Raw genomic sequence first — 14,353 nt, forward strand, 5'->3', positions numbered from 1 at the left:
GACCTTGGCTCCATGAGCCTGCCTCTCATCCCCCCCTCCCTCCCCCCCTCTTTCAGGTACTTCAGCTTCTTCCTCATAAACATGTCCATCTCACCTGACCTCTGTCTCTTTTCCCTCTCTCTACTTCATAACCCTAAGCTAAAGAGGCCTGGCGGAGCATTAGCCACATTCCTGCAGTGTGGCCGTGAAACTTCAATGCCACTGGAGTGCGGTCAGGTGATTGAGAGAAGAGTTCTCCTTTTGTTGACCACCAGAGTGTGACCACTTAAGGCCCTCCTTCAGCCACTCCACCCATCTCCTCCCACCCACCTGAAACGTAAGGAGAAACCTGAGTTAAGGTGTTTGTTTGCTGGTGGAGAGGGGGGAGGAGGAAGCACATGATAGGGAGCGAATAATCTGTATTTCCATACAGTCACAACCATGACGCTGAAGCCTCTAATAAGTGGTTCGACACCAGCCATTAAATCGGCCACACTGATTCAGCATTCATTCCATAGTGCCTCTATGGAGTGTGTTGCTTATCAATAAGTCAAAGACTATCATGTGCTGGAAACAGATCAGTACACCCTCGCTGTGGCTTCCCAGCATAATTACAGCACCTGACGGCTCCAAGCAGGGTTGCTATGTAGCTTCTACTTCTACATTGTCTGTTCCTTTTCAAATGAGCACTGTGGAAGAACGGAAACAGTGAAGTCATTAATGTAATGTCATGGTGGTCAGTCACTGCTTAAGGGAAGTGAAGAATATTTCTCAATAACGAACATGCTGTGTGAAAAAGAAGCCTGCATTTGTGAGCAACTGAGAATTTCTATACAACTATAAATGTGTTTATGCTAAAAGCATAGCATGCTGATTCCCATGAGATTTGAACAGATATTGATGGTGCCCTGAAAATAAACTTTTCCTCTAGTGCCACCAGACTGTCAAGGTTTTCCCTTAAGATGAGAAATATCTTAACATCTACTAGATTGATTGGCACAAGAGAGAGAGAGAAATAAAAGTGCACCCAACGCTGGAAACTTCAATGCCTTTTTTCTGATCATTGTACTGTATGTGACAAAACTAACTAAAAGACATTAACTAGAAAGAGTAGTAAGATCATCCACCATGTGTGTGTGTGTGTGTGTGTGTGTGTGTGTGTGTGTGTGAGAGAGAGAGAGAGAGAGAGAGAGAGAGCGAGAAAGATATCTGATTTCAAAGTCTTCTGTGAGCTTAGTGGCTGCATGGAAAGAGATAGGAAGCCACTCTTTGTTGGCTTTCATGTGTTCATAAGAATTTACTTGTCTTTCCATTGAAAACAACGGCCTACTGTATGTAGGCTACAACGCACCACACCACAATCCAAAGCATCAAAGAAGGAGAGTAAATTACAGTGGCTTCACTATGTCAAACAACATTGATGCTGATCCTTTGGTAGAGGTTGTAGAGATTTAGCACAGCATGGCAACAGGAACAACACAATTAAACCATACAGAGGTTGTATAACCTTATTCAACCTCATTATAAAGATATAAAAATCCCTTCACATATTACATTTACTGTACTGTACTGAGGGAGTTGCAAAATCTGGACCCATACAAATCAGCAGGGCTAGACAACCTGGACCCACAATTTCCTAAAATTATCTGCAAATATCATCGCTTTCCCCATTACCAATCTGTTTAACCTGTCTCTTGCATCTTGAGAAATTACTGGAGATTGGAAATCCGCCGCAGTCAACCCCTCTCTTCAAAGGGGGAGACACCATTGACCCAAACTACTATAGACCCATATCTATCTTACCCTGTCTTTCGAAAGTCTTCGAAAGCTTGGTCAATAAACAGATTACTAACCTCCTTGAATTCCACTGTATCCTTTCCGCTACACAATCTGGCTTCCGTGCCGGTCATGGCATTTCTCAACTGACTGTTGCTCTCCCCCACTGCCGCGGCTCTTTCTGTTTTGTTGTGATGTTAAGAAGCTGGAGCATTTATTTAGAGACAAATGGAAACCTACATTGTACATTTACTACTACTTAACAAATAAACTGCTGATGTATTCTCAGCTCTGAGCGCTGACACTGTCTCTCACTCATGTAGCCTACACACTAAGCACCAAGCTTCCCACAAGGAGAGCCTGCAAGAGCTTCTTGTATTTGGTCCGAAAGTCCGAACCATCCAAAAAATGCTTTCACACTATAAACGAACCGGACCATGGTTCAGTTTGGTCCGGACCGAGACCACCTCTTTTGATCGGACCAAAATTTGACCGTGGTCCGAGGCACCTTTCTCACCTTTGGTTCGGACCAAACTGAAAAGTCAGAAAGTCCGGACCAAATGAGGTAGGTGTGAAAACACCCTTATTCTGCACTTTATGTAGCATATATTCTGTGTTCTTGTACCGTATTGAATGTGAAACTATTTGTTGTCTTGCACGCCTACGCTTTTCTTGGCCAGGTCGCCGTTGTAAATGAGAACCTGTTCTCAACGGCCTACCTGGTTAAATAAAAAATGAATAAATAACTGATACAAGCCATCATGGCACACATCATCTCTTCGGGGAAGTTCAGATGTCACCTCACCCTATGCAAATGCAATTGAGATTCAGTTCGAGGATACTAAACATTGAAGAATTCCCATGCACACATGTTGTATGATTTTTGACTGATCTTGACAAGGTAAGATTAAACACTGCGCTTACTACAAACGGGTAGTGACACAGTGCCTTAACGGAAGACACGTAATCAGGATGCACTGTGTGATGTTTCACATATGGCATGGTATTGTTAACCACTAGCCCCCTCCCATGCCCCTCATTCCATTTCCCGTCATCGTTGAGCTCTTTGGGTTGTAGTCAAATGCTGTATGCAGATCAGTCGACATCTTTTCCTGTTCTTGACACTTTTATACACACTGTAAAATTACATTTCCCAGGCTCCAATTATCAATCAAACATGTCTTTCCCGATGAGGAACACATACCAGCAGTTAATGACAGGGTTATCAACTGTCTGTTTACCGTGGCCACAATCTGTAAATCACCTTGGTTTTCTCACCTCATTCCACAGTAAGCCTTTCTAACACATGAATGATACTGTGTGCGTGTGTGTGTGTCTGTGTGTGTGTTAACCTGCTTTGAATGCTGTGCTATGGGTTACTCACATTCACGAGACAGTAGCTTTACATGTGGGACATACAAATGAGATGTTGATGCTGATTTACATGCAGTGTGAAGGCAGCTCTGAATGCCAAAAGGCCATTACATTAACAGGCAGATGAAACCAGCAATGTTACATATTTCATGTCTGAAAATGGCACACCATCACACAGGTGGAGAAGTTTGCTGAGAGCGAGATGAAACGATCGAAATGCCTGCACTGTGACGGCACGAAGCTACTGCCAGCAGCTGGTTAGCTTAGCTTAGCACAAAGACTGGAAATGGTTCCTTTTCTGCATTTAAATTTGACCCAATACATGTTGTGGAATAGGAATTTCAGTATTTTCCTCTTAAATAAACCTATTCTATAGTTGAAACCACAAACTACGGCTTAAACTCAAACAGACACAAGGATGCGGTAATAACAAACGTTATGTCCGGATAAATGAGACTGATGTACCAGGAGTTGAGGCTCACTATTTCTTTGTTTGTTTGACCAATTGTCAGTGAACTTTGAAATGAATCACGGTGGAATTTGGTGTTTGTGATAGCATCTTTAAACTAGGCCACTAAATCAGCTTCATACATCCGAAGATTTGACCGACTTTGGAAACAAGCAGAAAATATGATAGTCAAGGTCACATAAACTGACCAAACTAAATTTGTTGGGCTTGTCTTCCTCCAACAAACTCAGTGAGAAAGACTGTCACTGACATGTGACATGGTAAGAGTAATAGAGTAATAAAATATAGAATATGGATACAGTGAGGGCTTGTATAATCATATGTTCTATGTTCGGAATCCTCCCTACTCTAAAACCCACTGAGTTGTCACTCAGATCAGTGATTTACATGCTCATATACTAATACTGAGTGGAACCATAGTCATGCATAAAAAAAGCAGACTGATAAACATGCCAGTATCATTTCTATGATATCCATAAAAGCCTGAGCAATACTCCAAGTGTATGTTGCTCAATCGCTGTAAACTAATACTATTTGTCTAGTAAAGGAGACAGATGTGTGGGGCATTGGCCTATTGCATGAACCAGTTACATGCTACTGATAACCCCTCTCTTTTGTTAGAGGCATTTCAAAAGTCTACAAGTAGTCCATCCATCCACACATCCATCCTTGCAGAGAACTGGATGCTATCCAAGCATGCACTGGGCAAGAGACATTGGCAAGACACTAGTCCATCACAGGGCTTACACATATAGACACACACAGAGACACGATCGACCTTGAGCGGCATCCAAAAACAGTCTTTAAAAGAATTCTGAGCTTATGCAACCAGAAGTCTGTGGGAGGTGCAGCAAAATGAAGAAATCAATCTCTGTGTTTGAAAGATGGCAACACCCAGCTGTGTTATTAATGCTCTGGTTTAAAGGGGAACAGGCCCACACACACGCACAAACACAAAGTACCTACATGGTTTTTCAAGAAAGACACTTGTTTTTTGCAATTTAAATTACCCTTCTCAAACCAACTGAAACATGTTTAGAAGCCCTCTCTGCTGTGGCCCCAGCCTGTTTACAGAAACCCCAAAATATGACACAAACACTTCTGTGCTGAACATTGTGTACTTCCTAATGATATTCTGAGCTGTGATTCAGTAGACGTATTATTTAATGTCTTGTAGTGAATGTGAAAAGAGAGCTTAAGAATGTATCGAAGGACCAGTGACTGTGATTATAGCCATATACTCATTTATAGGGACCCTGTTACCATGTTGGAATACCAGAATTATGTCTGTGGAAGAGATGGCTTATGTGAGTATGTGAGGAGCTTGTGCTATGCTGAGATTTCATTAGCACGTCCTTCTCAGTCAGCCGTGAGCGATGGTGACATTTGCGTAATGAACACGGAGACCCAGATCAAATGAGAGACACTGGAAAGAGCTGGGCAGGTGGGAGGGATGGGCCAGGGATGAAAGAGAGCAAAAGGGGATGACACACAAATCCACACATCCGAAGAGGATAATGTCAAAGGAAACAAGAACCTAACATTGGCTCTCTGTGTTCTGCTGGGTGAAATATGGGAAACAACAAGGGTAGCTCAATATACAGTATGTTACTCAAAGCTCTACATTTCAGTGGCCACAATGGTTTTCATGAAGTTCTTTTTTAGATACCCTTTGTTCAGAAGCCATTATCTAACTTTTCCTTCATGTTGTTACCATATAGAATGACTCTGACCAGTGGCACCCCCTTTGTCATAGTGACAAGAAGTGACATTATAAGGATCCTCAAAAATGTTGCTATTAGTTCCATATTTTGGGAGCCAGCTAGGTGATTAACCAACCCGGTCTCACGGCAGTTCGTGAAATGGGGACGTTAGTTTGATCTATTGATTTGTGTACAGGAAAACGATTTTCTACTTTATTTCGTGCTGGTCACCACGAAACTGGAACGTTACTATTTCACGAACTGCCATGACACGGGGCTGCTCTGGGGGATGCAACAACGGGGACGCCACACGCGCAGACGGTGACAACAACGGCCGCCGGGACACGATCCGCGGTCTCTGGGTGACGCAACAACGGGGAAATTAAACTCTGCACGGCGGCGACAATAACGCAGACAACAACGGCAACAACAACGGGACAGTTGTGGTTTGGAAAAGAAAGACGGGAAAGGTTGTGATTAGGAGAAGAATAACGCAAAAAGGAATTACCACATGCGGGACGCAATCCCCAGTTAGCGGATTTTCGGCTTTTCAATACTAATCGCTACCATAATCGTGCTGTTATCACGTAATATGCTTCCCATTCAAATACATTAGTTTAAAATTCGTGCTCACCAACACGATAAAACACAGAAAAACGTGTCCCTGTACTCGAATCAATAGATTAAATAACGTCACCATTTCACGAACTGCCATGAATAAGTAAAGTTCCCAAAGGTCAAACTATTCCTATAAAGCTGAAGCTCTAAATTGCTAATGCACCTACAGCAACATGGACACAAGCTCTAACTAGCCTCTAAACCATTTTCCTAATTGTCTTAATGTGGCCTGCCATGGCTGGCTACTGTCCCAGATGCTTTGTGTTGTTTTCAGACTGAGTTTTCCTCTTTTCAACTGATGTAGAACAGGCTTTGTGCTAAAGTTAGCCAGTATGCTAGCAGCATGCTAATTATACCAATAGTGAGCTGGGATTTGGGGATGCCTGGGCACTATAAAAAAAATTAGGAATATCTTCTCTTTTTTTTTTTTTTTTTTTTAAAAAAATATTCATTATTAACAACCTGTCTTATCATTTCTTATATTAAGAAAAAGATTAATTTGTAGACAATAATTAAAACATGATTATTTCAATTTTTTGCAGTGCACACTTTTCACTGAGAAGAATGTGGTTTATTCAAGTGAAGTGATGCAGTAAGTGAGAACACTCAAATGATGTCAACATTGTTGTGTCAAAAGGAAGTATGACAATGTTTTGCAATGTTTGCTTATGTCTTTTTGGGCAAAACAATATACTAAAACACAAAATAAAAGTATTTAGTATAGACTGAAAATAGAAAGAAGTGCAATTATGAACATGCTATTTTAATTTTTAAAATTTTAAGCAGTAGCTCAGTCCGTAAGGAGTTGGGTTGGGAACCGGAAGGTCGCTGGTTCAAGTCCCAGTACGGACCAAAGTACAGAGTGTGGATTGGTAGCTGGAGAGATGCCAGTTCACCTCCTGGGCACTGCCAGGTGCAAGGAGCAAGGCACCGTACCCCCCCAACCGCTCAGGGCGCTGGCAGCCCACTCACTCTGACATCTCTCCATTTGTGCATGAATTTCAGGCAGTGTGTAGTGATTTCTAACTAACAGAGTGTAAATTGTAATTTCCCCACTGGGGATCATTAAAAAATAATTAATTAAAATGAAATCACCCAATTTGCATATATTTAATAGCACCAACTTCAGACAACAAAAAGAGCAGCAGGTTACAGATTGAACACAATATCCCTGCACTTAAAATATGACGCAGTCTATCACCAGTTGTAATCATGTTTCATTCCATCATGAAAAGAACTTGAGTGATGGCCGTAACTCTAACAGAAATGTCCTGAAAAGGCATCATAAAAGCCATGAATGTCCTTCATAGTTGCACTTTAACTCCATTATGTGTGACTTTGTCAACAGTCAGTACCTTGTGTCCACAGTTCTCTTCATACAGCTGAAGTCTGCTCTCTTTTGGTCATTCCTGTGTCATACTTGCCCTCGCTGGAGTCTCCATAGTCACTGATGGAGGGAAAACCAACCCTCTGCTCGATCCATTGGGCAACACTGAGCAGCTTCTGGTCTTGGAACGCGGGGCCTATGAGCTGTAAACCAACGGGAAGGCCTCGTCTCGATAAAGCAGTTGGCACAGAAACAGCGGGGAGACCTGAGGTGAAGAAAAGTAGCGTTGAAGGAAAGTCCATGATAAGGATCTCAAGGTTAGTGTGGAGAGCGATAAAAAGTGGAACAAGTCGAACTGAATGTAAACACTCCTTTAAAGCTCTGAGGTACATTTTAATCTGATCTGAAATGACCATGTGTTGACCAGGTTATGTTTATTTTTCCCATCAGAGATTTACAAAGTAAAGATAAGTAGTAAAATACTTATTTCCTTTTAAGTTCACTATGACATATACTGTATGATCAATGTGCCATTGTTATAGGATGAAAAATAAGAAGAACTAAACTGAAGTAGTTTTGAGTGAAAGAGTGGGTGTGGGTGTATCCATGCATGCATAAGTTTCTGAATCCTTCCACACTTCCTGTACATGCATAAACAGTTCTGCCTCTTTAGTTTCTATCTGTACCTGCCAGGTTGACAGGCTGTGTGAAGACGTCTTCCTGCACGCTGCGTGTTTGGTTGTCTTCCTGTATAAATTCGGAGTAACGGGCTGCATCAGTCAGAGTGGTGGGCGTCAGCAGCACGTCGACACCTAAGCTGAACACGTGTTTGAAATCGTCTGCAATCAGCCGGCGGACTTTCTGAGCCTTTACAAAGTAGTGCTGGTAGTTCCTGGCAAAATGAAGTTGAGGAAGCAGTCAGTTAGTTCTTGCTGTTTCAGGAAATATTACAGCTCCTCTCATTTTTTTTCATAAAAGACAATTTGGCAAATTACCAAATGTGCTATATAAAAAGATCAAGGAGAAAAGGTGGCACACTATCAGCTTGACACTGGTGTGTAGTTAGTGAACTGAATCAAAAGGGTGCAAGCTGGTTCAATCTGTTACTGGTTCTCTTACTGTTTGAGCAGAAAGTAGTTCCCAGACAGTATCCTCCCTCTTACTACATCGTTGAAGCCCTCATGTCGGCTCAAGGCATACATGGCCTCCGTCGAGCTGTTTACCTCACTACGATGGCCTGATAGGAGAGACATGGAAATCAATATCATAAGCTTTTCTGATTTTGTGCTGTTTAAAGTGCCCATATTATGAAAAAAAAAATCACTTTTTCTGGGATTTAGGGTGTTATTTTGTGTCTCTGGTGCTTCCACACGCATACAAACTTTGAAAAAAAAAAAAAACATCCATGCTGTTTTGAGTGAGATACTGGTTTCTGAATGTGTCCTGCCTTCAGTCTCCGGGTGAGCTGTTCAAAATCTGCACGGCTTTCTACGTCACTAGCCGAAACGAGGGGCCTAGGGAGCTAACCGTTAGCATGCTAGCGCTAGCATGCTAGCTCGTTCTCAATGGCAAAACACTGCTACAACACACACAAATTCACCCTAATCTACAAAATAAATTGTATAGAACTACTTACATGTCCCTGTTCTGCAGGTATTCCACGCAAAGTTGGAAGTGCGCCCTCGTTTAGAAGAAGTCTCCCGGGCTAATCCTGCCTTGTACAGGCCGAAGTTGGAGAAACAGCTAGCTAGCTCATGTAATCCTTACCTAGCTACTGCGCATGTGCGACTGACAACAAAGATCTTACAGAAGTTGAGAGGTCTCACTCTGTAGCTAAAACAGAGACCTGAACACAGGGTGAAAAGAGGAGCTGCAGCAATGGGCAGTACAACAAAAAGATGGTGTTTTTTGAAAATTAAACCATGTAAACCTATTCTGATACAATCTCAAATGACAATTATGAACCTGAAAATGAGCATAATATGGCCACTTTAATAATCAGATTCCCTGTATAATCTAATGTGTGATGTGGCACCTAATGTAAAACACTCCACACTGCACCCTTAATCATTTATATTGTATACTGGTTCATACCGTATTCTAGGCCGTCAAAACGGGCCATGTTTGACGCCACCTCAGCGTTGCACAGGACGCGGTAGCACAAAATGGAGTACTGGGTGTGGGGCAGGGATACTTGCTTCACCCGCGCCCCCGCCCTCTCAAATGTGTCAGCAACACGACTCCATTGCGCCAGAGTTTCCTCAGACAGCCCCGGGGCGTGGTATTCCTGACATATATTAAGAAACAAGAAATACATGCAGCTTTAGGAAATCGATGCATTTGTGTTGACAGAGACATTTAAAACATTTTGAACCAGAACTATCTTTCCCCTCCAAAGACTTTGTCTTGATGATATTGCTGCTAAGACACAAAAGTACAGTACAGGACATGGATCAATAGATGTCATCTAAAAATCAGTAGATATATAACAAAAGGCAATTTGTCAGGATTAAAAATAGACAGTATATAATATAGATATGATAATATTACGTAATATTGGTCCTGTGTTTTTCCCATTGTTGTTGATTTCTTTAAAATCACTTTACATATACTATACACACACCGTATAGTAGAAGTCTGTTCCACATCATAAGTTTTATTTCTAAAAGCTTGAGAATTGCAGGACTCTTCAAGCGTTTACAACTAAACTTGAATTCAAATTGGGATTTGTATAATACTGCAAGTATAAGCTGGCATCTACCCTTGAAGAGCTTGACTTTAATACAGAGCTTAACTCACCTTAGGGATGCCTACGCAGATGTTCTTGACATCAAAGTGTTCAGGTAGCTCTGTCAGTGATGAGGGAGCAGGAACTGTTGTTGAGTCTCTAATATCAAGGCCTTGGAGGATACCTGTGTGACATCACGCAACCCAGGTTTGGTCAATCATTTTATGGCAATATGACAAATGCACAACAATGTAGGAAAATTAATTCCAGGAATGATGAAGGTCTTATGAAGACAGATTGAGAAAATTAAGTTTACAGACTCTCATATTTAGGAGATACAGAGGTGATATGATTCAGGTGTATAAGCTTGTACAGGGAATATATGATGCAACAGTTGAGCCTATTTTTCACTTTTGGAGCAATAGGTATGAGACACAAGGGAATTCTTTAAAACATTACCCTAGAACATGCCTGTCTGAAAAGAGAAAGAACTTTTTCACACTCCGTGCGGTAAAATCATGGAACGAGCTTCCAGAAGAAGCTGTGCGTTCCCCTTCAGTTAATTCTTTTTAAGAATACGTTGGATGCATTTTGCCTGTCAAAAGGTGTAATGTATAATTATAAAATGTATAATTATAAAGCTTGTCAGTAATTGATGTATGTATGTATGTGAACAGTACTTCTACTTTATGTTATTTATGAATTGTTAGAAAAGTTCAATCATGAAATGAATGTGTTTCATGAAAACATGTTAAAATGTGTATATATTTGTGTTGTGTTGCTTGAGTCTGGAATAGAGGATTTGTTTATCCTGTAACTTAAATGTTTATCAAGAAACTTGAATGCATTTAAATGTGCTATACTGATTAATTTACAGTGTCACACATTATTTCCATTATATGGATAGATTCAAAGGGACTCTGTGGAGTTTTCTTGAAAACAAAAAAGCTGTGTGTGGAATGCATTTGCTTCGTGACAAATTTGCATGGCCAATTTGCATCGTCGTCTGTGTGCTTGTTACAAACAACATCTGTGTTTTGATGAAACCCAATCGGCCAGCAGATTATGAACAGAACAGCAATTATATCTTGTGCTTTTGAACCACATAAGTCCCCTTGAATTCAAAGCCCTTTTTGGAAAGAAAGAATAACCTGGAAATGTACATTGACCATATTTATAAGCAAGACAAGTTTTTATGTAGGCCAAGATGATGTTTGACAACACTTTGACAGATCATCAATAGTTTCCTACCTAAGACGATGGCTGCATCACTGACACTGCGGGTCATAATACCAGGGACGTCCATGGAGTTGACGAGAGGGATGAGACCATGTCTGGACAGCAGACCATAAGTGGGCTTCAGGGCCACAACACCACACAGTGCTCCAGGGTTACGAGTAGAACCACCTGTGTCTGAACCCAAAGCTCTGCCAAGTAATTACCAAAACAGGAAAATTTTATTTATAAAACCCACATTATATCAAATCTTTCCTTTTGTATTCCTTTGTAAAATGTTTTTACAAACGGTTTTCCTGAACTAGTAAGTGTGACAGTGTTCCCTCACAGGTAGCCAGTGAGTGAGGCCACAGCTGCAGCACTTCCTCCTGAACTTCCTCCAGTGATGACCCAGTCAGAGTCTGGCGCTGCCCCTGTCTGCTCTCTGTAGGGAGCAGCATAGCTCCAGGGGTTTCTCACTGGACCGAAAGCCCCATCAGTACTGCCCGCACTGCCAGACAAATAAATGAGTAAACAAATAAGACAATGGCAACCAGTAATCTAAAAAATGTTACAAAGTACACACAGCCGTAACAGCTTCATCAAGCTATTTATAAAAAGAGACTGCAATTTGTGGCTAGCTGTTACTGAAAGGCACGCTGCGAGGGCAGAGCTATTGCGACATTGATAACAATGGCCTTACCCCATAGCAAACTCATCCATGTTGGTCTTCCCCATGAGAACAGCCCCTTGGTCAAAAAGCTTCTGGACCACTGTAGCATTGTAGGGTGGAGTGTAGTCTGTAGCACAAGTAATGGTAGGTTATTATTGAAAAATAGAAGACATAGTAACTTTCACTGAGGTTCAGACAGACCTTTAAGCATCCTGGATGCACACGTAGTCTTGATATTTTCTGTGCAGAAGTTGTCCTTGACGGCAAAGGGGATTCCATCCAGAGGACCTTTGGGGGCACCTGAAGGAAAACAAGATCAGTAACACCTATGACTCTACGCAGAATATACAGAAATACACCCTCACGTGTCCACACCTTGCAGCAGTCTGGTTTCTGCTTCTTGAGCCTGCTTCAGTGCCAACTCCTCTGTCACACTGATGTAAGCATTAAGATGTTGTGTCTTCTTGATGCGGTTCAGACACTTCCTACAAAGCTCTGTTGGGGAGATTCTTCCCTCCCTGAGAGCCAAAGACACCTGGAGAACAATGATGAAATATCAGTTACTTTAATGATGGCTACGTTCTGTTCAAGTGTGCCAGTAAGCCATGGCAATGAGACAGTGAGCCAGCATGCACATCAGACCCTAAAAGCAGCACACCTGTGCTTTATTTTATTTTTTTGTCATGCCTTACGTTAAGTATAATTAGAAGGGACTTGTACTTTGATTATTTACATTTTATGCTACTTTATACTTCTACTACATTACATTTCAGACGTTAATGTTGTACTTTTCATTCCATTTACTTTGTAGATAAAGACTTTAAATACAAAGATAATAAACTCAGCACAAAAAGTAAGGAAATTTGTGTTTTGTAGATTATTTCTCTGTGGTAACAACACTGTTTGACAATAAATCTTATACCGTTGGAAAGCCTGTTTAGTTCCCTTTCAAATTGTGCCCCATTTGTAAGGAACATGCATTTGTGGGATGAGCAGCAGCACAGAGTATGTGGGTTGCGCCCCTGAAAAATTCGCCAAATCTTCTCTGCCAATGCCAAACAGCTTATTCTGCCATTGACTCGTTTGGTGTTTGGTGGATTGGATAATTGAAGTTTAAAGAAACAAGACATATTGGCAATTGAACAATTTATTCATTTCACAAACAGGAGCCTCAGTAGCGTGTGGAAGAACCATACACAGCCACAACAGCCTGACACCACCTCCTCATGCTGGTCACCAGCCTGGTCACACACTGCTGTGGCTGATGGCATCCCATTCTACAACCAGCATTTGTCGCAAGTCAGCCAACGTGGTTGTGTTGGTCACTCTGGCATGAACAGCACGCCCAAGCTGATCCCACAAGTGTTCAATGGGGTTGAGGTCAGGACTGTTGGTTGAAGAATGGGATGCCATCCGACAGCAGTGTGTGACCAGGCTGGTGACCAGCATGAGGAGGAGGTGTCAGGCTGTTGTGGCTGTGTATGGTTCTTCCACACGCTACTGAGGCTCCTGTTTGTGAAATGAATAAATTGTTCAATTGCCAATATGTCTTATTTTTTCAAACTCCAATCATCTAATCCACCAAACGAGTCAATGGCAGAATAAGCTGTTTGGCATTGGCAGAGAAGATTTGGCAAATTTTTCATGGGCGCAACCCACATACTCAGCACTGCTGCTCATCCCACAAATGCATGTTCCTTACAAATGGGGCACCATCTGAAAGGAAACTAAACAGGCTTTTCCAACTTATTGCCAAAAAGCATTGTTACCACAGAGAAATAATCTACCAAACACAAATGTCCTTACTTTTTGTGCTAAATTTATTATCTTTGTATTTAAAGTCTTTATCTTCAAAGTAAATATGGTGCATTGCTACAGATTAAACTACCAGACAGTGTATAGGTGTTCAACAATAGCCACACCTTGACAGCGTTAAAATGCTGCTTACATATTAATGCATTATTTATATTCCAATACTAATGATAGACATTCGATTTAAAACTCTGAATGGGGTCATTCTGCATAATAAATACTTATTTAAATAACTATGCTTGATACTTTAAGTACATTTATCTGATACTGTGTATACACCTTTACGTAAGGTTAAATAAACGTATTTGTACATTTATTTAGGTAAAAGATATCTATACTTCAACAGCTATGAAACACACATAAGATCAGTATCAGAGATTCCGTATTATTTCACTTGGGCTAACGTTATTTATGAACTGACAGCACAACATGTCTAACATTAAGGTAACTGTTGACACAAACATGGACAACTGAGCTCAAAGAACAAGCGAATAGTCGTACTAACCTCCCTTATTGTCAGGCTGAGCATGTTTACAGTATTTTAATGACAACCTTTCAACTTAACAACAACCTCTGTACAGTGTGCAGCACAAGCAGGCCGCCATGTTTGTTTCAATAATCCACGTCTAACAGCGCTTTCTGTGATTGGACAGCTGCTGAGGAAACCGCGCTCTGATTG

General features: G+C 41.3%; 1 protein-coding gene across 1 annotated transcript; it reads right to left on the minus strand.

Annotated features, from left to right (window-relative positions):
• Nucleotides 1-7,015: 7,015 nt before the first annotated feature.
• qrsl1 (glutaminyl-tRNA amidotransferase subunit QRSL1) lies at nucleotides 7,016-14,289 on the minus strand. The gene is made up of 11 exons (XM_078278041.1): nucleotides 14,180-14,289; nucleotides 12,238-12,397; nucleotides 12,064-12,162; nucleotides 11,893-11,989; nucleotides 11,539-11,700; nucleotides 11,226-11,401; nucleotides 10,046-10,158; nucleotides 9,341-9,533; nucleotides 8,366-8,483; nucleotides 7,933-8,138; nucleotides 7,016-7,511 (listed from the first exon to the last, which is right to left on the minus strand). Exons 1-11 carry the CDS (start codon nucleotides 14,201-14,203, stop codon nucleotides 7,294-7,296), a joined length of 1,566 nt encoding a protein of 521 aa, XP_078134167.1. The 5' UTR covers nucleotides 14,204-14,289; the 3' UTR covers nucleotides 7,016-7,293.
• Between the last annotated feature and the right edge of the window lie 64 nt (nucleotides 14,290-14,353).

This window comes from Sander vitreus, chromosome 20, assembly GCF_031162955.1.
Source record: "Sander vitreus isolate 19-12246 chromosome 20, sanVit1, whole genome shotgun sequence".
Lineage (NCBI taxonomy): Eukaryota > Metazoa > Chordata > Actinopteri > Perciformes > Percidae > Sander > Sander vitreus.

Bases quoted from the DNA above. Each gene is read 5' to 3' on its own strand.
- qrsl1 (XM_078278041.1), bottom strand. From the start codon at position 14,203: ATGCTCAGCCTGACAATAAGGGAG. The intron at 12,398-14,179 runs GTTAGTACGACT...ATTGTTCTCCAG, and splicing joins TCAGCCTGACAATAAGGGAG to GTGTCTTTGGCTCTCAGGGA. The intron at 11,990-12,063 runs GTCTGTCTGAAC...CTTGTGCTACAG, and splicing joins TGCATCCAGGATGCTTAAAG to ACTACACTCCACCCTACAAT.